Source organism: Anas acuta, chromosome 24, assembly GCF_963932015.1.
Source record: "Anas acuta chromosome 24, bAnaAcu1.1, whole genome shotgun sequence".
In the NCBI taxonomy this organism is placed as follows: domain Eukaryota; kingdom Metazoa; phylum Chordata; class Aves; order Anseriformes; family Anatidae; genus Anas; species Anas acuta.
In genome coordinates this window covers 4,664,917-4,691,656 of record NC_089002.1, presented here as the reverse complement: position 1 = coordinate 4,691,656, position 26,740 = coordinate 4,664,917, and the positions used below count along the sequence as shown (strand labels likewise).

Here is a 26,740-nt window from a genome sequence, read left to right as displayed (position 1 = left end):
GTGTGGCCTGGCGTGGCAAAGCCGGGGGCTGGGGTCCTGGCTGGAGGGAGCACACTTCTGCAGGATGGGAACTTTTCCTCATCCCCTGGTTATTTGCCTCTGGGGCAATTAGCCCTGTAAATTGCTGAGCCCCGTGATTAACCGCTGCCTTCCAAATATCTTCATTGCAAAGGAAGAGTAACTAAAGGATTCTGGAAATTGTTGGCATTTCTTGGCAGCTGCGGAAAAGTCCCAATTGCAGCTCGCAGGCCCTTGGGCTAGGGACAGGCCGACCTACCGGCAGCTCCTTGCACGCAAACCAATAAACAACCCAGAAAGAAGCACTTCTCTTTTGGGAAGAAGGAAAAATAATGTGAAACTCCCTAAAGCCTCTGCCCACAAACCAGTTGAGGAACCAAGGGGAGCAATCGCTGTCTGCAATGAGTCCCAGACACGGATGCAGCATCAAACCCAACCCTGGATGTTTCATGGAGACGTGAGCTCTCCTGGGCACAAAACTCCTCCTTGGATTTTGTTGCAGTGTGCTGAGAGATTTTGGAAATCTGGCCCAGTGCTCTGCGGGAAAGCATATGGCCCATAAAAACTGCCCTAAAGATATGAGGTCACTTAAAAGCACCTGGATCCATCAGTGGATTTGGCGATTTTGTATCAGGCTTTCCAGTGCCACGGACAAAACAGAGGGACAGAAAAGTGCTTCCTCAGGACCCTCAGCAGCCTGCAGGCTGGGGGACCCTTTAACATGTCCCACAGCCACGCTTCCTCCCCAGCTGTTCCCCACAACCTTTGGGTTGAAATCTGCTGAGGATCTGGGGAAAGTGGGTTTAATTTGGGTCTTTGTTTAGAGGTTCTGCCCCAGAGGTAGACCAAGGATGCTTCCTGGTGGAGATTTATGCGGCTAGGCAGGAGTTTACAAGAGAAAATTCTTGGCCTGAAATGTCTGAATTCTTTCTGTAGGGCTGGGCCTCTGAGTTCACTTACCCACAGCAAAAAAATGACGTTCTCATCTCTGTTTTGCTCAAGCAAATGTGACCCACATTCCCCAAAAGCCAAGGACCTGCAGGAGAAGTCACATTCTTGTGGAAGCTTAATAATTTGCCCAAAGCAAGGAATAAGAGATCTGGGACTTCAGCGCTGCTCCTCAAGCTGGAGACACAGCTCAAAGACTACGTCGGGTCTGTACCCCTCAAAGTTATGCTAGAAAACCTAATTCTCCATTAAAATCCCCTGGTATGGTGTGGTGTTCCCGAATTAATGGTCTCGGGACACTGGAATGGGGCTGTTTGCCAGTAATGCCTTCCCATGCTGATCGGGATGCGCCCTTGTTTGGCGGAGGTTTGCCGGGTCTGGGACTGTTAGCTCAGCAGTTTTAGCGCTCACCGTGTGCGCGCACACACACAAATTAGAAGGAGGAAGCCACACGGTCGGTTTTGGGGCATTCCTGTCGAGGTGTTGCTCTTTTGAAGTCGGTGGGGCTTCTCCCGGGCTGGGTCCGTCCGCGCCGCTCACACCCGTGGAATGTGGCCTGGGATCGGTGTGACCAGTCGGGCCAGTAGGCAGACCTTCCTCCGAAATGAATTTTTACTGAAATCTGCAAAGACCTGTTGCAAGCGGATTGACTCACATGGCTTCTCAGCTCTTAGTCATGAGCTTCTTCTCTGGACAGTTAATTAGTTTGTTCTTGTGGAGCGCTTTGAAGATGCAAAGCAGGCTGGGAAAGTGAAGTGTTATTAGCTCATTATCTGCAATCTTTTTCTTTTTTTTTTTTTTTGTGACAGAGTAATAACGTCCAGGCTCAGCCTAAGATGCTTAACAGCACTAAAAAAATGAATTGTCCACACACCCAGTTCTGTCCTTATTTCAGTGCAGCTCTTTGCTAATGCCATTTTATTGTGCTCAGAACCTCCTTACGCTAAACTCCTTAACGCCAGCCAGGCAGGAGAGGGTGGCTCAGCATCAGTACATACAGAACTGGCAGGCACCCTAAGCTTTACTCCTACCCTAACAGAAGACCTGAAATCTTGGGATTTGGACCACGAATTTCAGTCTCCTTCCTGCTAGGTACCACCTGGATGTGAAAGGGGAGAATGAGGCTTTTTTTTTTTTTAGTGCTGTTTTCTTATTTTTGTTTATGTCCCAGTGTGGGTGTGTGAGTGGTCAAGTTCAGCACCTGAGAACTTGAAATCCTACAGAGCGGTGTGAAATTAAATAGCCCAGAATGCTGTGTGTGAGATGAATTAGCACAGAGCAGCTCATGTGTGTCTGGTTACATTCAAAGAGAAGAAGTAATACTGAAAGTATTATTTTTATGTCTGCAAAGGGCATGCTAGCCAGACAGCTGCCATGCCCTGTGGAGTATAGTGGATACAACAGCCCTGTCTACATAGCTGGTCAGTAATTGTGCATCTGGCAATTTGGGGTTCATGCCAGAGGCATTTCAAACACTGGCGTGTGCAGTGATGTGGCCTGCTGCGAGGATTTGTGCCTTCATATTTGGGTGTCTGAACTCTTTTGGCCCTGCGTTCCCATTGCAATGACCCCACATGCAAATCCAGTGGCTTATTGAATTTGAGACCATCCCTGAGCATAAATACCCGTGTGTTTCTTGGGGAAAGGTTGCACCCGGGCTGCCTTAGTCACCCTGCAGACCTCCAGCTTGACCTGATTGTGCTCCAGCCGTGCTGCCAGCTGCAATTTTCTGTGGGAGAAGGCCGGGCAGAGAATGAGCCTCTTCCCTTGGGCATAGATGTCTGTACACACACATGCATGTGAGAGATCTTCCACGACACGTTAAATTAAATACCTAACTGCTTTCACTGGACGCTCACTTCCTATCTTCAGTTTTCTGATAACATCTCCCTTTGCTGAGCTCCCAGACTCCCAGCAATCACCTTTGCAAAAGTTTGTGGTACGAGTCTTGCTGGACACAAAAAACAAATACATGATATCCCTGTTTTGGGGATAAACTTCCTCATTTCCACTGCCCTTGTGGGTAACTGGCACCGGTTATGCAACTTCCAGCTCCCATTTCCCTGTTGGGTCAGAGCACCACCATAAAGGCAAGGCTGGACAGTCAGGTGAGGCTTTGACAGCCTCTTTGCATTGCTTTATGTCCAACCAGATACAGTGAAAGCAGCCACAAATTGCTGAGGAAATCCAGTTAGAAGGCTTTCCATCTAAGGATGAGCAAAATGAACAAAGCTATGAGCATGAGTCAGAGCGCCCAGCTATTTACAATGAAGTCCTCTTAATCCCAACCAAAACGATGTGTTACCCTCCAGCACATGGGCGTTGCTGAGCATGTCAAGCTTTTCTCTGCACACTTTTGCTTAGAAAAAAAAAAAAAAAAAAAAAAAGGAAAGTGAACCTAAACAGCTCAGTGACTCCAGGAGCTGTTTTTTTTTGTTTTTTTTTTTTTTTTTTTTTTTTTTTTTTCTAGAGAAACAGGAACAGTGTGAGTGGTGATGGCAAGACAAGAATTGGGAGCACACCCATGCCCTGTGAGTGCCAGCGCCACGTTCAGGAGCATTGCAAAGCTTCTCCACCTGGTCTCACCCTGTTTGGTGGTCTGCGATTTGTTTCACTCTCATGTCAGAAAGGCACAGGAAATGTGTTGTTCTGCATCCCATCCTGCCAGGGTAGAGCTAGTCCAGCATCCTAGAAATTATGTTTGTCCCTTTGCAATACAGTATTAGTATGGGTGTTTTTGTGTATGTGCACTCACAAAAGATAAAGGTTGAGGTTTAGGCAACCTAGCTACATCTGAACATTTCTTATCTGCATCTGGACTTCCTTAATCAGCAGTGGAAATAGAAAATTATTAATTTGCCCCTCCTTCTACCTCTTTCGTATAATGGGGTGAACCACATGCTGGGCAGACTATTTCTCTCCACTGGCTCTGTAGGGAACCCAGAGTGACAACCTCAGACTTCAGTGTCTAATTTTAAGCTGCTCAGGTAAGGGTGGATTGATCCCAAGAGATTTCTCCTAACAGGGAATGAGCAATAGAGGCCAGGGTTGTAGGGAAAGTTTTTCAGATGTGGTTGTTTAGCTCAGCTTATGGAAAGCTGGTGTTTGGCAGCTTAAAAAAAAAATAATGCAAGCAAGCTGTCCTACAAGCCCTGCAAAGCTGTGCAGGTAGTTGTGGGCAAATGATTGCTGTCCGTAGCCAGAGGGGAGGAGAGATGATGGTAGATCTCCTTCTGCACTGCTGGCAGCCGAGCATGGGGCACCCTCACAGCACCACCATCACTGTCAAATTTGTGCGAACAAATTAGGTGTTGAGATGCCCCCAGATGACTTCAAGAAAACAGGGCTTTAAAAACGTAATGCCTGAGACCTCAGAAATCACTCGTCCCTTTTGAAAATCCCAGGGTTCAGAGAAGGCATTTCAGGTTTGTGCTTTGGAAAAGACAATGACGCAAAATCACCTCTGGCCTTGGACAGTCCTTCCCTGGCCAGTGAAATTTAAGGCCCTGAATCTGCGGTCTGGTTTTGGTAGGTGCCAAGGTCTGTCTGAACCCAGTAGCTGTGTTGCTCTGTGGTATGCTGAAAGCAGGAGTCTGGCTGCAGACACGGAGGCTCAGGGTTTGGGCTCTCTCCCAGGGCACAGCACGAGCTCTGTGCTGGAGGCAGATTCCTGATGTGCTTGCTGGTGCTGAGCCCCAGCAGCCAGCAGATATCTGGGGGGACCTCAGAGCACCTGAGGTTACGTGAAGGGGTTTGTGGCAGGATTTCTGGAGTGAATAGAGGCAGCTACACACCATGTTTCAATGGCATGGGACCCCCTCAAAAACCAGAGCGACAGAACAGACACCCAGAGCCACAATAGGTGCCTGCAACTGAGGGAGACTCAGCACTAACGTCGGTGCCTCACCTTGTTCTCAGCTCCTCTCAGCTCTCCATGGTCCCAAAGGAGGGTGACAGGGTGCTGGTGATGGTCTGGGCAGAGGGTGCTCGTGGTGCTGGGCACAAGCACCCTCTGCCCTCTGCCCTCCTGCTCAGGATGAAGGGCAGAACCGTCCATCCCCTGCCAAACACCAGGAGATGCATGGACCAAATTCCCAGCTGGGACTCCTGGGGGTGCCACAGCCCCTTGGTGCCCTTGCAGGGGGGTGCATGGCAGGAGGACAGTGGCAAGGGCAGAGCCAAGGAGGAGGCATCCCCACCAGAGGAGGCATCCCCACATACGCTGCTCTTGCCTCCTTGAGCCTGGGGTCCTGTTTCTCCCTTCCTAGTACAAAGCCGATCAGCTCGCTACCTGCCCATGAGTAAGATGCTGCTCATCTCCCCCCACCAGTCACCTCCAGCCTTTCCCTGCTGGGCATCAATATTTGGAAGAAAAAACCTCCACTGCTTCTCGTGCCCCCACCAGCTGCCGCGATGCCCGGTGCCACGCGTGGCTCCACTGCTCCTTTACCCTCAGCATCGTGGGGAGCACGTGTGTGTGTGTGTGAACATGGGGGGCTTGCTCGTCTTTTTCTTGCTCTTTGCCTTTTCTCGGCTGCCTCTCCACGAGCTCTGCTTCCTCCTGCTCGGAGCAAGGTGGGGCTCTGAGTCACCCGCAGCGGGTCGCGCCGCGCGGCCGGCCTCGCCGGGGCTCCGCTGCCTTTCCCACGGTGGCTGAGCCCTGCAGAGCTGTTGCTGCTTCGCCCAGGTTCCAGGGGCAGAAAGGCAATGGGTGTGGGTTTAGCTCCGTGTACCAAGGAGTCATCGCTTTGGATAACATAAACACTTGCCTGTGCCATCTCCTCCTTCTCCCTTTCCCCCCCCCGCTGGCTCTTTAACCCTCTGCTTCTCTGCTTCCCTCAGGAAATCATTTCTAGGCTGCTTCTGGATTAGCCCTGGGAAAAAGAGAAAAAAGAAAAATAGATCTGAGATAGGCACAGCCAGATTCTCATCGCCCAGACAAAAATGATGGGAGCCGTTTAGGAGCTGTGCTGCAGCCTGGGAAATCCAGAGTCTTGCTGGGCTCCTGCCAGTGGCCCCTCTGTGACACAAAGCATCACCTTCAGCACCCCTGTGCTGCTTCTCCTCCCCTGAAAGGAAACAAGAATCGGTTTCCTAACGGCTGAAAAGCACTAAAGAAAAGCTCAGGGTGGAACTCAAAGGTGCTCAGATAATCTCACATTTATTTTTTTATATTTTTTGAGCGTTTCTTTCAGCCCTGCTGACAAGAGACTGATTTTCCTGTTCTGCCAGGAGAGAGCCTTGCTGATTGAGGCAGGAGTTACCTGTACCGTGAGATAAAGAGGCTTCCCGGGGAAAGAATAGAAAACGTAAGGAAGAAAGCAATAAGATGCACAAAGCAAATCCCTGCCATGCTTAATTGCACAGCACCCAGTCTGGGTCATCTCTCAGACTGAAACTTGGCCCCGGGACCCAAAAGCAGTTACAGTTATTGCCCGAGCTCAAATCTGTTAGCTAAGAACTTGCAGCACACTTGTGAGGCTCCTTGTAAAGGGGAAGGAGGGAGGAACTCGGCTTTTCTGGGAAAGTATTTGGCTTTTGTAGTGCCAGGAACTTCCAATAGCGCTATCACTTCTGGAAATTTCTACTCTTTTTTTTTTTTTTTTTTTTTTTTCCATTGCATTGCCTTGGGAAGCCGGGCACGCCTGTGCAGGGTGGCAGGGTGGGGGCATTTCCTCTGGCTTTGCTCCCCATTTTCAGAAAGGCAGACAGCTTCACAGGAAGGGGAGAAACCAGGCTCAGGCAGGTCTCCTGCAAGCTCTGGGTATGACAGCATCGAGCTCTGGAGCTGCTGCAGGAGTTGGCTCAGATGTGGCCATCTCACAGCTTTGGGACACCCGAGACCTGCAGCATTGGCTGAAGCATTGATCAGGAGCAGATCTGCTACCTCAGATTTACTGCCAGCAATTCCTCCCCAGTGCCACCCCTTGTACCCTGCAAAGACTCTCATGCTCTTCCCAACGTGAGATGCTCCATCGCTCATCCCTGCTGGGGATGCTGGAGGCACCGAGGGTCCCACTGATGACACCAGCACGCAGGATCAGTGCACAGGGGGGTGGGAGCTGAGACTTGGTGGCCCTCTCATCACATCCCTTCTGAAATGAGACTGCAGAAAGCTGGAAGGGAGCTGGAAGAGGGGGGCTTGGTCAGACAGAGGTCATTCAGCGTGAGCAACCAGGGGTGGATGCCACATCCTGACAAACTGTGCTTGGTGTTCCCTGAAACAAGGAAATGTTGCTCTGGATGTCACTACTCCACCCACGTGGATGGAGGAGAAGGGGCTGTAAAGGCTCTTCCTACATCTCGACCATGCAAAAGAGAGACCTGCTGTTAGAGGAGAGAGAGATGTGGTTCTGGGTTTGGTAGCTTCACAGGAGTCCCTCAAAAGGGTTTCCTACAACATGTCCCAAGGGGCAAAGGCAAGCTTAGAAAACACCAAGAAAGGGGCCAAGTGCAGTCTTGGCTAGTTAACAACTTCAGTGCTCAGCGAGATTAAATCTGCAAGGACACATAGCTGCGGGAAAGATGCAAATGAGGGTTATATGATGGAGGAGCATAAAGAAACGAATGTTACAGGGAAGGTAAATAAGGAATGAGTCACTGCACCTCGCACAGGACTTGTGTCTTCCTCTGACCCGTGCCCCTGGCTCCCATGGTGGAGACGCCCTGGAGTGTGGGTGCACGAGCGCTATGGGGGCTGTGGGCTGCGGGTGCCCTGTGTATGCTGAAGCTCATTTACACCTACCAGGCTTTTATGGGGTAGGGCTTTTGGGACGGGCTGCCACGTGTCCTCCGGGAGCGTGCTGTGCCGTGTGGGACCGGGGTGCCACGGCGGTGCCTCTGCTCGGGGTGATTGCACCCAGGGTGTGGGAAACCGAGATAGATCTTGGCTGTGCTAATGTGTCCCAGCACGAGGCGGTGGCACTGTGGGGTCCTTCGTGCTATTAAGGTGTGAGGCCGGGGCTCGGTGTGTCCTAGGGATGCTCTGTGTGGTCTCTGCACAGTTTAATCAGTGCAAATTGGGAAGTGCTTTGGGCTGGGAGGTGGTGATCCTCTGGGCGATGGCTTGGGGCAGTGGGGTGTTTCTGGGGATGCCTGGGACCTGCGGGGAAGGTGTCCTGTGGGCCTGGAAATGGAGAGCAGAGTCTGCTCCAAACACATCACGGACAGCCGTAACGATTCAAAAGTGGCTCTGTGGGACTGGTGGGGCTACACTGGGGTTACTTTATTGCTGGGATAAGGCTTTTCAGGTGGAGTCTCATGCATTGTTCCAGGTCCTATGAGCTCTAGGGTCTGTAAGGCTTCCATGAACTTACTGCTTGCTGCACTTTGGAGAAGGAATGCTGTATGAATGCCTTGAATGCTGCAGGCACTATTTTGTTTCCCTTGAATCCTGCTGCAATACCAATGACTTTGAGCTAAATCAGTGTGTCCATGACTCCCTGACCCAGCCTCTGGAGGGGATGCACCTTTCACTGCATTTGAACCACACGAGGAGCATCTTGCTTCTCTTTTCCTTGCCAACATCCCAATGGTCTTTGTATTTGTCTACAGGCTGCACTGTCCAAAAAGGAAATTTTCTTATGTGGGTAATGGTCCCCAAATGAAAGCATGTTCCAGATTCTTGGTATTCATTTTACATACTGTAAATGGACAGAGAGAAATCCAAACACACAGTAGTGTCATGTTCATTGCTGAGCAACCTTTAATTTCTAAATTTCAGCCATGTGCTGCAATCTACAATGACACACGACCTGTCCTTCCTCAGTGTCCAGAGAGCCTGCTCAAGAATACAGAGGTAGGACTCATCTGCATTAATTTTAGACACTCAGAAATGCTGCAAGACTCAGTGGAAGACTACTTGCTTTCCTAGCCTATAATTTATATGACCGTTCTTGGCTGTGCCTTCAGGTGCGGATTGTACCTGAAGAAGCTGTGGAATTGACATCATCAGCACATGCGATATTGATAGTTAATCCTCCCAAGGAGTTCTGGATACTCTGTTCCACAAGGGCTTTCGTAAGACAATTGCTTAGTACTACATTCAAAGCCAATTGGAACTATGCACTGTCCTAGAAACAGCTTGGGTAAGGAATGATCATCGTTGCCAATGCAATTTCTTTTTCAAAGTGTTGTTGTATAAGGTCCATCCAAAGCTGATTAAGGAGTCTGGGGTTTGGTGTTTTGCCTCTGTGCTTAATCCCCTGGTGTTTTCCCAGCCTTCAAAAATCTCAGCAGAGGGTGTTCCTGGAAAGGAGCTCTGTGCAAAATGGCACGGGGCGATGCCTGCCCCTTTTTCTATGCATGGATTTACAGGATGTGCCTAGCCTTTCCGATAGGCTATGAATCCTCTTTTCATAAGACACTTGTCAGTGGTAAGGATTATCCCTAAGCCTTGCCTCGAGTAAACAAGCTAAACACTCCTCATAGCTGAGCTCATGCTCCCCTTTGCAAGGTTTCTTCTCTGAAGAGCCATCTTCTGAAGGTGGTCAAGAGGATGCTGCTTGCTTACTGCAAGGAGAAGCAAAAAGGGTGAATTGAACATTACAGGCAGTGCAGATTATGCTTATCATATTGAAAGACAAACCCAGTACATCCCACCAATGGAGAAATCCTCGAGTAAGAGCAGAAGGGAGCTGGCTGGGTTAAGCAGCAGGAGAGGGAAATTATCAGAAGGTGTTGTTCAAATAGCTGAAGACAAAAGTAGGAAAAACTTCATAACCTCTGCCAAGTTAAATGTAAATTGAACTACATATTCCAAAAAGGAGTTGAAGGAACAACGTCATAAGAATAAGATATAAAAAATAAGAGTGTCTTCAATTATACAAAGGCCTGCCACAGAGACTGGAGGGCCAGTAAACATCAGGGTGAAAAGAATACTTGGAAAGGGGAAGAGCAGAAAAAGATCTTTCTTCTCGCTCTCTCTTTCTTTTACATGTGATGCCTCTGAGAAATGGGGAAGATTCCTACAACAGCCAATACCTGACAGGGGAAAACTCACATGGCCATGTACCTGAGAACTAAGTGTGATGCCTGTATACAAAACTTGGGTGAACTATAGATCAATAAGGAATGGGTGATAAATGACAGGGAAACAGCAGCATAGAAAATGTTAGGTGATATGCTTGGGGTGAAATAAACTTATCTTTCCAAATAGTGGGCTTGGAGTTGGCTTGGAGGGAACTTTATGGTAGATGGTCCCATCCCAGTGACAGCTCAATGCGCAACCGTGGTGCAGAAAGCAAGCTGAGTTTTATGTATTACTAGGGAAGCAGAAGAGAACAAAAATGTGGCTATTATGTCCCTAAATAAACCCACAACTTAGTCACACTTTGCATACTGAATGCAGTTCTGGCCTCCCCATCTCTGCAGGAAATAGTTTAATTGGGACAGGTTCAGAGTAGGTCACTGTGCACAATGAACCACGGCTGTGTCTGAGGAACTGGTCTGGGACTTCCCAGCCTGGACCAAAGACAGCCCATGGCTGTCTGAGACACTGGGGAGCATCAACTCATCTCGCTTTTTAAATATAAGACTCAGGTAGCTTCAAACACTGCTCATGTGAGTCAGGTTCAGAAGAAATTAAGGTGTTTTGTTGTTTTTTTTTCCCCACAACAAAGTGTGGATCCATAGAGGTGACACAAATGATGCTATCAATACTTAAATTTTTCATAGGTTGAAGTGGTGACTGTAAAAGCTCATGGGAGAGAAACCTTCTGAGTCTTGCCAAAGATGAAATGGTGGAGGAAACAGGCTTTACAGCTTCACTCCTTGTATCAGAAAAAGCAGAACAGACCAGTGCTGAGACCAGTGGCTGAATGCCACAGGGTAACAGGCTCTTGCAAACCTCTCAAACAGATGCTATATTCATTACCATATCATGGCAAGACAACAACAATAAATCCATCTGAAACAGGAAGCTTGAAGAAATTCCAGCAATTTTTATTGATTTCAGCTTTTCCAACGAAGCAAATACATACAGTACAGCCAAAACAAAACTCTGATACATTATTCTCACATACCTATATCTTACAGAATACACTGTATAGCTATGGACTGGTAGGCTAAGGTGGTCACAAACTGGTGTATGGTCAGAGAGGAATAAAACTGCCTACTGCCTTCTACTCGTCCATGAGGCTTCTGAAATGCTGGGGTGGGTTAGATTGTACATACACAAACAAACAAAGCATTTTATGAGAAAATAGACCAAAAAGCTCTGCTAAGCCCAGGACAGACAAGTATGGTATTTATTTACATGGTTGTGTGTCCTGCGCACAAATCAAGCCCCAACTGCTCTTATTTCTGCTGCTGGCAGAGCTCACAGTGCTGGTAGCTGTGGTCCTTCCCTCCTCAGTAATTCTCCATCACTACGACCCAGAGCGTGAGCTACATACTGTGCCCCTGCCTCACCCGTACCACTGGGGATGCGCCCTACTTGGCTCTTGCACAAGTGAAAACAAGGAAAACAGCTCACTGAAGCAGGTGTCAGAGTGAAAGACATGCCTTTAAAAAAAAACAATGTCTCCCCAGAATGAAAAACGTTTACTTTGGAGGTGAGAACAGCATCCAAGTACTGCAGTGCTGAGCTCTGCCCCTGGGAGAAGCATTGCTTGGAAAAGAAGGTCCCAAGCTGCTGGTTATGAACAACACCAGTTACTCCAGTAAGTCTGATTTTCCTTTCCTTTCACAGCTGGGCATCAGGGTCACTTCTCCTACTTGGTCACTTCTCCTAATCTGTAGTCCAGATTTTACAAGGAGAAACTGAGAGGAAAATAGAGTTGAGTATCAGAGAATTTCCTGGGGAAAAAAAAATAGCTGCAAAACAGCCCTGGGGTGGCAGGGCACTTCACACAGCACCCTGCCCTCTCAAGTTAGCTATATTTTGAGGTATGAGAGCAGCAACATGCAGCAGCATCATAAGGAAATTAAGATCGGAAGGGACCTCTCTGGTCTGCCCAACTCTATGCAGGGATAGTGTCACAGCCAGATTGGGCTGCTCAGGGCTGTGTCCAGCCAAGTTTGGAAGATCTCAGGGATGGAGACAGATTCTATTTTTATCGTCTTATTAGCTTTGAAAGAAGAAAAAAACAAAACAAAACAAAAAAACAACACCAACTTTACTGTACTAATAACATTTATGGGAATTATGTATCTGGTCCTTTGAGTTTAATACTTAGTAATGAAATCTCCAGTACTTGTAAATTTAATTGTGAGATGATTATCATATAGCTACAGCTCTTTGTGCCTAATATAGCACTATAGTAAACTGCATTACCGGTGAAAGCAGCAGCACTGTTTAAAAATAAAGCTTAAATAACAGCCAATTAGAATGAATTTCCTCAATATTCCATCATTACATTTTGTAGTTAGCTTTCCCCAATTAATTTTACAGGGAAAAACATTAGCTCCCAGGACTTCAGTCTAACATGTAATTACAGGAACAAATCTGAATGCAAAATTGCACGCAACATACTTTTACACCAAAACTGTAACAATCCTTCCTGTGGATACTGCAGCCATTTTGGACGTCCATAGTCTTGGGTCCTGCCAAAAACATTTTGAACCATGAAATGAGAATGTATATCCAGCTACGTAACATCTGGCAGGTATGGCAAGGGCATGCCCACGGGCCCGGGCTCCTTTGCTGCTGTTTAAATGCTCCTGAAACTGTCCTACCGGATTCACCTGGTTCTAGCTCTCCACTTCAAAGGTGCTTTTTTCTCTTTCATTTGGCTGGGAGCTCTGCACAGAAAGCTCTCGACTGAACGTGGGTGAATGCAAGCAAATAGTTGTTGCTCATTAAAGTGCACAAGATTAAGCCACCCTTTGTAGTCCAAGAGAAAAACCAGCAGGCAAACGATCTCCCTCTCTGCGGACACGTGCTCCATCCTGTCAAAACGGCGGACAAATGCCACCCCATTTCTTAGGTCTGGAGCTGTGTTAAAGCCAACCTGAATGTTATGGATAGACCCTCGGCAGTCACAAATCACAGAATATCTGTCAAGTGAATGGGATATACCACTTGCCACCAAGTGAGAAGGCTGACACTTAAAAAAAAAGTGAGACTCTTTTTCCCTTTCCAGATTCAGCTTCATAACTCATCCTTTCCAAGCACCTCCTGAACCCTTGGCATCTGCAAAACAGGGTCTGGTGCCCCTGCACAAATGCATCCTTAGCTGGGCCTTTCCCTGCGTGTCTGAGCTTCTGACTTCACACACATGCTTATACTCCTTTGCATATTAATACCATTTCTTTACCTTGATCAGTACAAACAAATGGTGATTTAAAATGCCACATCCCTCACTCTTGAGCCCTGGGTGGCAGTCAGCGAGTGACCCCGGGGAAAACAAACTCCTCCTGTCTCCAGCTCAGCTTCTCAAAAGCTACATTTGTCCAGGTACAGTCATGAGATGGCGTTGTTCCGGCGCTCAGAACGATTTGGGACCCGGTATATTCATGCTCTGCAGATGTGTTGTAATTGTCCCCTCACATATAGCTTCAGACAACGGTTACTGAGACCCAGGAGAGAATCAGCAGACGTCAATTTGCTTCTTGAGATAAAGAGTTCACATGACAGGAAAGAAAATACTAATAACTATAAGAGTTCATCGGAGAAAAAATCAAAAGCAGAAAAGAAGCCCATGTTCATAAATGTTAGGAATAACCAGCCTTTTTAAAGAAGAGTACTGTTGTGTGTATCTGTTTAAAATAGCCATATGCAATGGGGGAACTTAACATAAAACTGGTAATTTTTGTACTTGTGAGTAAAAATAGGCTGTGACAAGTATTTAGTGTGGCAGCATTTGGTGCATGGATTGGGTGGAATTTATCAAAACTCTACAAGGGGGTTAAACTGCACAAATCACACTGACTTCTGGTGGAAGACAGGGGGCTATGCCCGTAGGAAGATCCTACTCACCAAGTGTGCACATGTATGTTGTCTGCATGCACACATACACAGCAACATGTACATAGTTACACAGACACACTCTTTGCAAAAAAAAATAATTATTGACATCAAGAAAGTATAACCTTGTTAAAAGTCCCTTCTCCCCCCTAAAAAGAAGAAAATGCTTAAAAATATCAGTATCATCCACATGAAATCCATATGTTTAGTTTGCTTTACAGTTGAGTTTAACTCAGAAACAATCTACATCTTTAACATCCTAAGTAATTGTGAAAGGGTTGTCTTCCTGGACATGAACCGATTCCAAATTCTGAAATGGAGAAAAATAAAGAAAAAAAAAATACCCAGATAATTAAAACATTCAATAAATCTTTTTCTTTTCATTCAAAACCAACTTTTATCTTTTCTCTTGGCCTCTCCCCAGTTTCTGTGTTACCCATAGCTCTTCCCCCTGGACTCCCACACTCCTCTGAAGTATCAGACTGAGTCCCAGTGGAAACCACCCAACAAAGCAAGAAGCGAAATCCATGCCAGGGAGAAGGAGAGAAGTGGGCTTTGCCATTTCCTCTTACATCAGGACTGTTCTTAGTTTGACTGCAAAGAGTATGTTGGGGAAGAGAGAAATTAATTCTCCATAAACTTGATACCACCTCATAGAGAGATCTGATACCTGAGAAAATGCAGAACTGGTCAACACCTTTCCTTTCAGTGGGAATTACAAATTAGAAGCACTTTGCAGATTCAGGCCTCATCCCACACTGAAAAAATATCCTAATGATGCTCTGAAAAATCTGCCCTTGATCTCTCTAACCTGGTTTCTCTTTTGGGATTATTTGGATGGTACCATAGAGTTCCAAATTTTGATATGACGCTTACTGGCAGATTCTTAAGTGCTCATAAAATGTTTAAGAATAATGGCATGAGGCTTTGCTGTCTCCAACAGCTTTGTCCGTCCCATGGCATCTGCCCTGAGCCTGTCCAAGGCACACAGCTGTGTACTGTGGGCAGCATCTGCACTAAGCCCAGGAACTGCACGGCTTCTGACTTGTCATCAAACCAAATGTTTTGCAGTTTGGGCTGATAGGATTCATGATGAAGATGTCACACACACACCATTTTGGGGATGACTAAAAAGAGCAAAATGCTGATAAGGCTCATGCACTGCTCCTCTGCCCTCAACAACCCTTTTCCCATGGATGTGGGCCCCGTTCTCACCTGCAGCCCAGAAGTGCATGGAGAGGCTCCTAAAATCTGGAGGAGAGAGTCCTGAAGGTTGTTCCAGCTAAAGATCCCATCATGTTCTTATCAAATCCTTGCTGAAAAAGCAGATGTATACAAAGCGCAGTGAATGTGCATTGCCTTCAAAACCAATACCTATCCATTGCTGTGAGACTGCCTCCTGCCCAGTTCAAAAGCTGTCCTCCACCTAAAAAGCATGGATGATTTTCAAACAGCCTTCTCTGTCCTCCCTCTGCATGCCCTCAACACGTGAACAGGCAGCCTTGTGGATGGACTTCACCTTCTTGCTTTGTTCTCTGCCTGCTAGGAGCTGGACTCCTCCAGCTTTACTGGAGGAAACCTTCACGTGATCCTTCACTCAACATTAATTCATCTTATTCCCCATCCTGGAAACATGGCAAAGATACATGCATGATGCATATACCCTTGCAGACTCCCAGCCTGCTTCTCTGATGTATATACCTATGTGATGAGCACAGGAGTGACTCAGTCACATCAAAATGAGTTGGCACAGGCTCCTGAGCAGAGCCTGGTGCAAAGCTACACGAACTCCTATGGAGAAAAGTCCCTAACCGTTAATAGAAGAATGATATTTAGGTTCTCTCTGCCTTCCTGCCCCCAGGGTATTCCCCTTTGTGGATGTTACTCCTTCTCTTTAATTTGGCCCTTTACTCTCTGCAGGTGCTGCTGTTGTTGAGTTGGAAAAACCCAGCTCGTTCAAAGCAAGCCACTGGGAGCTGGGAGCTGGCTCAGCGCCCCGTCTGGCTCGGCACTTCCACGGTTTCTGTTGCAGGGAGCAAAACAAATCCTAAAAACTCTTCTTATTGCTTTTAAAGATTATCCTGACTGTAGGGGTGATGTGACCACAGGGAAGGGTTACGGATGCAGACAAAAATGGGGGAAAAGGGGAGGAACTTTTGTGAGGATTTGGCAGGATACACTGATCCTACACAATGGGCTGCGATGGGGAAGTCCCTAAAGACAGCCCCGGGAGCTGTGGTTGCGACCCTACTGCCTCTTCCTCGGGCCGTATGTGGTGCCTGAGTGCTGGGTGTCACCGGTCCCGTGCCTCGGGCTGCTCCCAGCCCCTGCCCGCACCCGCTGCTGAATCACGACCTCTGCAATCTCACCGTGAGTCAAGACCGGGGCTGCTCTGTCAGCCAGGAAGCAGCAGGGCTTTCCTTACCTGCTTCAGCACACTCTGCAGCTCCCTGTTCGACCAAAGATCTGTCAGGAGGAGGCGAGCAGCTTCAGCCGCTTTCGGACAGGAGCTGGGAAGATGAAAGCAGCATGGGTGAACTCTGGATGGCCGCAGAGCAGCGGCCCACAGACATCAGGACGTGTTACCCACAGCCTACCTGGGCCATCCCCATGTGGAGATCCCATTTGGGGACGGCTCAGCCTTAGAGGCCTGCCCGGGAAACCTTCGCTGCTCTCTCAGCGAGGTTATGTGACAGCAGCCACTGGGGCCAGAACAGGACGAATGAAAAGGGGAAGATCAGAGCAGAGAAACAGAGTTGAAGGAGAGCTTTTGGAGAACTTCTGGGAGAGTAAGAGAGGTGTACAAAGGTGGCAGCCTGTCCCTGAGCTCTGTAGGGACGTCGTGGGTGAACCCTCGGGAGGGCAGTGCAGGGAAGGGCCCCGTGCTGCCTGTGGGGATGAAGGCGATGGGAGCATTCACAATAACAACATCTGTAACCAGAAGTCCTTACTCAGCACAAGTTAATAGATACTTGCTCATGTAACAGCTCCGAAACCATGAGTCATAACAGTATCTTCTATAATTTTGGAACATTTCATACGACAACCTAGATCTAAACCTCACTGCTGGTTGTTATCACTGCTCCTGATCTGCTGGACCACGTCCTGCCCGTGGGAGACTCCGGGTGTAGGCCCAGTGCGACAACCCCAAACTGTCTCAAACAGGGCGATGAAGGGGAGACCAGGCTTAGGACCCTCCCTGGCTCCCAGTTTTAGGAAAAGTGTCCTCAAAACAGTGCATCAAAGGACAGGAGTGGCAGAGCGATCATCAGGAACCACTTGGGACATGCAAACACTGTTCCTATGAGTCTGGAAGGACGGGAATCTAACCGCACTGAGTATATTTTGGGGCTTTCCTCTCACATAAACAGCAGTCATTACCAAAGACCTTCTAGCATACAAGAAATTCCCAAATTAATCTGGTTAGAATCACCACAGGGGTTGTGCAGATCACATATGTTGGTACTGTGTTGAGGACTGTGGGAGCCGTGCATAACCAGAAATTCTTGAGCAATGTTTTGGGACAGGAGAACTAGTTTTTATTGCAAAACTATTTCTATGGTTATAACCAACCTATACACTGTCATCAGAATGACTACATGTAAAAAAAATGTTGTGGTTGAAAATAGCATCTGACTGAAAAGCCATTGAAAAGCAATAAACTTTTGAGGTATTTAGTGTTCAATAGTCATGTCCCAGATACTTTTTTTTTTCAGGGATATATTGTTTTTCTTTTTCTAAGACGGACTGATTTTATTTTATTTTTTAAATTATTTGCTTCTAATGATGCCTACTATGTTCTTTTTGCCATTGTGTCTTTAGAGCATATGTAGCTGCAGCATATAAAGCAGAGCTGTTAATTCTTAATTTGAAGGATTGATACTGGCTCTGTTACACACAGAGTATCCAGTACTATTATTTAGGTATGAAAAGATTAAGCATGAACTGATGCAGCTGTGATGACAACCTCAATATGTAAAGTAGCATATCCTAAAAAAAGAGCTGGGAATAGTGTATAACTATGAAGTGTATACCATGGGACAGAATAGCAAGGACAGCTCATATGGGAAAAAATTTTCTTTGAAAACAAGCTGCCTGATCATCAAAGTTCATTTTTAAAAACGGACCGTTTTACAGTTTGAATCAGAAGATGTGGAAAGACAACAGTGAATATGTCCACTGGTGGCAGTGGTAGCAGTCATCCCAAAAGCTATTACTCCAACAAAATACAGCAAGAACTCAGTCAGAAGGACTGGGGAGGGAAAGCACGACTGCAGCACAAAAGACAGTGCTTTTCAACATGCATAACAAATTATGGGAACAATGAATATCAAATAATAGGAAAAAATGGGGGAACTTATGTTTCCTCAAAGGACAAAACTATCAAGAACCATAGGAGATGCCAAGAAATTCCTGCAGGAGGGGCTTCCAAGGAAAACATTACAAAATTGATACCAAGGTACAATCTTTGATAGAACTAGGAAGCTGGAAATTTGTGGGTGAGAAGAACTCTCTTCCACAGAATCTCTTCTGTGGAAAAGAAAAGGAATCAAGAAAAGAATTAAAGAAAGATCTGAGTTTCATGAAAGAATAATATTGTTAAAACATTATGATAAAATTAAAACATATAATTAAACTGTATAATAGAAAAAAAATGTGACAAGTGAATGAACAAAGAAAGAGAAATTGGAACAAATCAGTGATAAAGGGATTGTGAGATGGATTGCAAATCTTATGCTCTAAAGCTACAGAAAGACATTTTGGAGATAAGTTTTTGGGGCAGGCCAGAGAATTATTGAGAAAAATGATGATTTTAACAGTAAAATAACGTTGCTTGAAAATTAGAAGGGGACTATTTTTCAGATAGTTGCAGAAAAAAGAAGAAAATGACATCATAAAAAATCAGTAACCGTAGCTTGATTTTCAGAAACAGCAACACACACAGGCACAAAGATAACATTCAATATTTTGGCAACCTGAATTAAAAATAACAGAGAGTGAGCAAACACCATCATCACTCTGAAGCCTATGTCATAGGGGAGGATATATGCAGGAGATTGAGACAATTATCTAATTGGGATGCTCCAGGAAGAAGAAACCACAGCTATCAGATAAACTCCTGAACTGTTCATGCCTTTCACTCGGAACACAGCTACACATAGCATTAAGAAAAAGAAACCCTGACTTTGAGGAGAGCTGGGTGTCACTTGAGAAGTACGTGAGATGGGAAAGTATACACAACTTACTTGTCTTTAGCCTGAAAGTTCTTCCTAAAATATGAATACAAAATTGTTCAAGCGTGTTAAACACACATTTGAAGCTTAGAGCTTCAAATGCAAAGAGAGCCCAGTTCAAAAATCTTAGAAATGCTTGGTAGGTGGCAGAATAAACATGTGCCAGGGGAGTGTTACGCAGACACGTCAAGCAACCAACACCAACGTTTGGGGAGAAGGAAGTGTGTCCATAGGGAAACTGAGGCAAACAAACAGAGAAAGCCCTGCAAAATGCTAACAAGGCGTGACAAGGGATGGCCAAAGTTAGCCAATTTCTGAATTAGCAGGGTCAAGTCACTAGAGGGGAGATCTTTTTAACATCTGCCCTATGGGAACAGTCTAAAATAATATGGTAGGAATAAATTGGATTAGTCTTGGATGTCAATTGTTGGCTTTTTTCATAAGAATCAAACAGCATAAAAATCCACGGGGACAGAAATGAATAAAGGAGTAAAAGGATGAATTCAAGTTCCTTTTTTGGCAAGAATCAGAGAGCTTCTCAGGAGGAATTTGTGATGAAGACAGGAGGAACACACTGAAGACATCTCCAGAGTTTAGTAACTCTCACAGTTCCATGACTCATTGGAAACAAAGCTCAACACACAAAACAGGCAAGACAATTAAGGTACGCACAACCCTGGTTGTGCAATATTCTGCTGAAGTAGTAAATTAGCCGATGACTTGTCTGAGGGAGCCAAAGCGGGACTTTAGGCAGAAGTTAATGCCATTCATAACAATGAAGACTTAGAAGAGGGCAGGGTTTTGTGTTAATTGGGCTTGTTGCAGAGTGGAAGCATATAAAAGCAGCAAAGTGACTGATATTCATTGGCTGAAGTCCAAACTAAACAAAGAGGCCACTTCTAATGACTGAGAGTCTCTTTGCTGCCATGAAACAAGTGGTAAGTTGTACGTGTTTTATCAAAGGATGATGGAGAAGTCTTTTCATAACAGAAAACAACAGGTTAATTGCATAAGGTATTTTATAACAAAGACAGATGGGAGGAGAGATGAGTCTTGGAATGGAGAATACATGGTCAAAGGCTGCAAGCTCCATTGTAAGTTAAACACCAATTTACTACCTGCAAAACTTAAACCAAATCCCAAAAGAAAAAGCAGTAAAATATGTTGAGATTGTTTAGCTGGTGAAGTTCATGGCATATAGGTGAGGAGAACAGAGGATCTACTTATAAAAAGTAGATATAAAAAAAAATATGTGGTTCATCTTTGCCACTTGAGGTGGGTGCTCCAACCAAAAGATAAATAAATTTGAACATTAAATCAAGCATAATACCAATATAAAAGCTGTGCCTGAATCTCAGACCTGACCTTCATGGTAAGAGCTGCAGGAAGCTGTCAGTGAGAAGCCCAAGTCTTCTGAACTCCCCCCTGCTTTGAAGGCTGGAATTTTTAGCAGGGTTTAAGGTGTTGGTCCCTCAGTTCCTTTTATACTTTCTTAAAAATCAGCGACCAAATTTCCTGACGTACTTTTACAAATCCCACCCTGGATGGCTCATATCTGTTTCCAAGAAACCACTGCTGAGGATTTGTCTCTACCAGCATGCTCGAAATGTATCTGCACTCTCAATTTACAGGTACAGGGAAAGAATAATGCTTCACTGTGGCTCTGAAGTGTTTTCTGAAGGCTCTGATATTAATCTGGCTTTGCACAGAGTACAGGGGCTCAAAAATGTCTACGTATGACCCTCTCCATGCCTTCTGCCCCAAACTCACCCATTTCGGCACAGGCTTACTACATTATTTAACATGTTGCTTGTCAGGTAACACTTTCCCAGGTGTGGGTTGGACATGATGAGGTTCCTCAGAGTGTAACAAGCTGATGTCATGATCTCGCCATAGCTGTTGGTATTTCCAGACTGGAATGACAGGAGACGTGATACATCTGGGAGCACCTGGTGAGCTAAAGAGGTGGAATGTTCCAATCAACATTTAAATAAAACCTAGCAGAGGTGAATGACATTATTTGTGTTAGCACTATTCAATGCAAGAATGCAGTGTTATCCCCTGAAGGAGGCACTAATAATGCTGGATGGTAATAGCATAATAGCCTATCCTTGTTTTTTAGAGCTAAGATGAGCGCTGCAGGCTTCTGGAAAGGTAATGATTTTGGCTATGGGTAGTCAAGTCCAACTCAGTTCCCCAAAAACTATCATCTGCACTACATCCTCATGACCTTGCAGAGTTGTCATTATCTATAAAGCACACCACAGGCTTGTAGAGACTGAGATAGCAGGCATGTTGCTAAGCCTTCGTATATCACTTGTAATGGTCCTTCTGACCAGAACAAGTGACACCGTTTTGCCCAGTCTGGCTGAGTCCTGTTATGGGGTTTATAAATTGAGGTGGGCATATGTTAGAGAGGTAGAAACTAGACATTGTTCTGTAATCCACTGTGGTGGAAATTACTTACCCATGGTTTTGTGGAGAACAGGATGTCGGGACATATTGCTCAGCAAAGAAGCCCCGGACCGGACAACTTCAGAGCTGTTGGACTGCAGGAGCCGTGCTATGCGAGGCAAACCTTTTTCCTTCACACCAATCAGTTGGCTCATTGCATTGGACATCTAGGAGACAGAACAGTGATGTCTCGTGACTTCCCATGCTGGAAGGACACAACTGCAACGATGTGCAGGTTCAGACAAACACAACCACGCTATAAAATACACATCTGCTTAACACCTTCTCCTAGTGTAATCCCACTTACTTTGTCATTTACCCCTCTTCTCCATAGGAGTTTGCAGTCAGCCTCCCATCCTCTGTCATAAGAGTGGGACTCCTGTCCTCCTTCTGGAGGCCTGGGGGGGGGACACACTTGGTTGCCTAACTGATATTCCCAGTAGTTGGAGAGATTTTACCTTTCACGTCCACATTGCCCTTGCTCAGCTCCCTGTTGTGCCACAGGTAATAGGCTGCTTTGGAGCAGAAACAGCTAATGATACCTTTAAGAAACAAGCCAAAGGCCAAAAGTACACATCTCGGTTCCTGATTTCATGTTTGTTTACGTAAATCTAGAAGACCTTAGGGTGTAGCCAATGCAGCTGGGTGCTCATGGACTTTGAAGCACATACCAATAATACATTGCCCGCTTATTAATGGAGTTTAATCTGACCTTCTTGACTACTGCACCACCAGGCAGGCTGCTGGAGTGCATCATGCCCCTAGAGTGACACACATCCATCAGCAGTGACATGGGAACAGGCTGGAAGGTGACCCCTTCCATGGGGCTGAGACTCAATTTCCTTCCCGTGCTCCAAGGATGCACAGATGCTGTGTTACAGACTCACACCAGTGGGACTGAGATGTATAAAGGTGAGAGTGGGAAGAGATTCAGACTCTTCTTCTGAAAGCTAAAGGGTTATAGTAAGCTTTGCAAGCTTCTTCCCTATTTTCTTTTTCCTTTTAGTGACAACAGACCCAGCAGCTCACCCCACCTCCAGCTCTGAGCTGGAGCAAGACCTTTGAAAACCAAAGCCACTTCTGCACATCCAGGGCCATTCCAACCATCCCTGCGAGAAGGCTGAAGTAAGTTGTTGCACCACTGGCAGAACTGTTTTTGTTTGTTTGTTTGTTTCCTTCCTCCCAAAGAAAACATTCTTGTGTAATGATCTTGATTGCTGAAAGCCTTTTCATTTCCATGGAGCACGTAGCTCCAGCCCTGTGTCTCCGATCAGCTCTACCCTTCCCGTGCCAGCCTTCCTCCCCATTGTTATTAGTGGCACGGTTTTGTTAAATGGGAAAAGAAAAAAAAATCCCTAAGTATTTCACATTGAAAGCCTTGTAACACAAAAGAAAGACTCGGAACAAAAGCTCCCAGGAGATCGGAGCTGGCAGGTTAATGCCGTCCCAGCAGCACAGGCTCCTTCCGTGAGTCACGCCGTGTTTCTGGGTGGAACGCTTCGCACACGTGACACACCTCTCCTACGTACGAAATAATTACCCCTTTATCTCCCTAGCCATCTTATTTAAATTGGAATTGATGAAGTTCGACACAGACAAGTCGGGGTTTGTCCTTGTGAATGCAGCCTGTGAGGACATGCCCAGGGCAGCGATATTGGGCACTGCGAGCGGAGCTGCTGTCGTGATGTGTCCCCCGCCAGCCCCGAGCCCCTGCAATGCCCACAGCGTCACACAGCCCGTGTCACCTCCGTGCTGCCACACCAGCGTGTACAGGACATCTGCAAGGGTAATTTTACAAGCAGCTCTGGTGTGAGCACAATCCACAATCCACAGCACAACCCACCCTGTTATTAGAGCCACCTCCTGCTTAGGAAACACACACATGGTCGGCACACGCACATCCCTTAAAGCATTCTCCCTGCTTTAAGGACAACTGTCCACATCTGTGCACATCCTCACTGGTGTCCTGGGGGAGGGTGCCAGTACTATAGATGCTGGTGATATGACCTACAGAGTGAGGAAACCCAGAGGAGCCCCTGGAAAGGCGCACGGACCTGGGATAGACCCATGGGGCACTGATTCTAGCCCCCATTTGAGAAAATTTTTGGCATTTATAAGAACTTGAGATCTTAATGGATCTTTCCACTGTGGAAAGCTCTGCAGTAGTGCAATAGTTTAAGGAGGACATTTCCCTTCCTGACTACCATAAGGTGCTGATGGGTTTGGTTGTGTGTCTGCAGGGGAGAGCAGCGCTTACCAGCCCCCGGCTCGCAGTGAGGTTCTGCAGGGCTCCAGCACAAGCCTCCAGGGTGGCATCCTTCTTGCTCTGATCCATCAGGGACAGGTAGGTGCGGATGGCATCGGAGTGGTAGAGCCAGCTGGGCCCTTTGGGTTTAAAATCCTCCTCAGGAAGGGGGACACCATACTCGTCATTCTACAAAGAGATGAGAAATGGGAAGCTCAGGTCCTGCTCCTCACTTGCAGCCCCTGCCTGGGGCTGAACATCACATTTCCAAGCCCTTTGCAGCGTGTCTTACCTCCATTTTGCCACTCCTGCTGTTGAAGCAGCCTGTGAGAGTTTTGTCCATGTAAACACTCCGGGCCATGTGGTTGAGCTGGGTGTATTTGTTGGGAACTTCGGCATCCAGGCGGTAGGAGAGGTTGTGCAGGATGCAGATGCAATTCTCCACAGACTGAAATCACCCCCAGAACAAAAACGCAAGGGTCACATTAGGCAGAAATATGGAGCAGCACTGTATATAGGTACAGAGAGGACATCTACCATGCCATAGTTATCTTTTCTAGCAGCTAAACTGCATAAAGTCTTGATACTAGATACCTGCAGCCAACACCAAAACACACAGTTACATTTCCAAACACCTGGCTTCAGTATTTTCTGCTGGAACTGTGTTTTTTTGTTTGTTTGCTTGTTTTAAAAAAGTTGTCCCCTAAGGAGGATTTGCTCAATCCTGAGCTCATTTTTTGTTTTAATTGGTATTGTACTGGAGGCTCTGGGATGTCTGGCTACCATAGCTGATGTTGAGCTCCTGAAAATGTGTTATAAACTCTATTTTGTCCAAAAAAGTGCCTTTTATACACAGTGATCAGTGTCACAGTCAGAGGACTGGTAGGGTGAGAGATGGAGGTTTAGATGCTGGAAGGATCGTGGGTGGGAAGATGAGGGAGGGGAACATTCTGGGGGCTTGGGAACCAAATTATTTTGCTGTGGCTCTGTTTGGTAAAGGGAAATTGTAAAACAGACATCTACTTTAGGCCAAGAGCACAGCAGATTTGCAATGCTATGACAGATTGCACTGGGATTTGGCAGGTCAAAAGCAGCCACAAAGAGCCCAGTCCCCTCTCATGCTTGTTTGAAAGGGGTTTGGAGATATTCTGAAAGCTGCGATGAGTAACTACGGGGATGAACTCAGGCAAAGAGCCGAGGAGGAGCAGCTGGTACCTTGTCATCAGGTCGGTTCGAAGCCACGCAGTTCTGGGCATAAGTCATGACTGAATCGATCAAGCCAGGGTAATTCCTCATGGTCTGGCGCCCCATGTCTGCAGAACTCAGGTTTCTGAAGAGAGCCATGGCAGAGCACGTCAGGAGGGAAGAAGAAGAGAGAATTAGTTGGCTTCACTCACTAGTCTCTATCAGCTCTTTTCTCATTATGGCCCTGACTGAATTTAATTAATTAATTAATTAATTTCTACATTCAGCAAGGACAGTGTTCTGCTTTCATTTTGGAGGCCTTCTGTATGATTGCAGTTGTGCAGAGCTCTCATGTTGATCTTCTGGATTGATTCCATAGGGGCAAATGTCCTCTAAAGGAACGCTGTATAGCAGACATCCTCCTAGTGAGAATGATCAGAGGCCACACGTGATGTTACACAGACTCATTGCCTCCTTGTGTCCAAAAATAAAAATAAAAAAAACAGGAACATGCAAATGATTGTAAACACGGAACTACAACTACACAGGGTCTACCCAATGCCTGTGTGGGGAATGGGAAGGACCTGGGGAGGATCAGCAATGGCTCTGACCAGTGGGATTGCCCAGCTCCTCATTCATTCCTGAGTGCCCAGCAGGTTGCTGCCAGGACTGGGGAGTTTTTCCAGTAACAGGAAACGTTTTTTTGCCTTTTTTTTTTCTTCCCTGTTTTATTGCCTTGTAGCTTGCAAATGAAAAACAAAGAGAGGTTGGCAGTCGCTGTGAGATATTCACTCCAGGCGTTCCAGAACTGGATTTGATGTTCACTGTGATTTGCAGCCTCTTCATTAACATGAATTCATCTGCAATCCAGAAATGCTTGAGCAGCAATGGCTTGAGCCCAGGGCAAACCCAAGGCTGTTCTCATCCCTGCGTGATGCTGTTGCAGCGCAGTGAGTCAGAGCTGGCCTGGTTCCCCCCGCAGAGCAGGGGCTCCCGACCATCTCGCCCCAATTTCCACGCTCCCCGTGCCCCCACACCTTCCCAGCTCCCTTGCCATCCACCAGGGCCGTCCTCAGCAGGACCCTGCTGCTGCAGGACAGGAGCAGAGCCTGCCTGGAGCTACTCTCCATGGAAATCTGGTTTTACACCGTCCCTGCGCTCTTTCCTTCATTTTAACGAGTTGTGTTGCAGCATCAGTGGGTTCAGATGGTCTCAAAACGGGGGGGCTGCATCCTTCCACACCGCACATCGCGACGTGCAGTTGCACGGGGAAGGTTTTTCCAAGACGGGGAAGGGAGCAGCGCTCGCTATCTTTCAGACACGGTTCCCAGCCACAGAAGACGATAGTATCACGTCTCAGAAGGCCCCTGCCGTGTTCACCCATTTCGTTTCACAAGCAGATACAGCTCCTGCTAGCTGCGTGTCTGGTAAGGGTGCGGCCGGCGCTGCGCTCCCTCGGGGAGAGCTTCAGTTGATGAAAGTGCCTAATTATACCAGGTAGGTTTTTTTTTTTTTTTTTTCCACTTGTTCCCAGGGAGACAAGGTGCTCGCATCCAAGTGGAGGAGGGTGGTAGGAGAAACAGCAAGTCAGGACGAAGATCCTCTACAAAAGGGCTCTGGCTTTTCTCTGAAAAAGTAAACTACTCCGGGCTCAGTCTGCTCCTCCTCTTTTGGGGGTGACCCATCTGGCAAAATAAGCCAATACGCAGCAAGCTGCATGGGCCAGGGGTGGCAGGTAAAGTCCAGGGC

The 26,740-nt window shown here is 46.7% G+C and overlaps 1 protein-coding gene across 2 annotated transcripts in view; it reads right to left on the bottom strand.

Moving 5' to 3' along the window:
• Window positions 1-10,887: 10,887 nt before the first annotated feature.
• Window positions 10,888-26,740, bottom strand: part of PKP1 (plakophilin 1) — a 43,429-nt gene continuing 27,576 nt past the window's right edge. For both annotated transcript variants that reach the window (XM_068659628.1, XM_068659629.1), the window contains 8 exons: window positions 25,022-25,136; window positions 24,099-24,254; window positions 23,819-23,995; window positions 21,575-21,728; window positions 20,878-21,064; window positions 16,299-16,383; window positions 15,089-15,189; window positions 10,888-14,183 (listed from right to left, as the gene is read on the bottom strand). In XM_068659628.1, coding sequence (XP_068515729.1) covers window positions 15,118-15,189; window positions 16,299-16,383; window positions 20,878-21,064; window positions 21,575-21,728; window positions 23,819-23,995; window positions 24,099-24,254; window positions 25,022-25,136 — 946 coding nt within the window. In that variant the 3' untranslated portion in view covers window positions 10,888-14,183; window positions 15,089-15,117. The remainder of the gene's footprint in view (window positions 14,184-15,088; window positions 15,190-16,298; window positions 16,384-20,877; window positions 21,065-21,574; window positions 21,729-23,818; window positions 23,996-24,098; window positions 24,255-25,021; window positions 25,137-26,740) is intronic.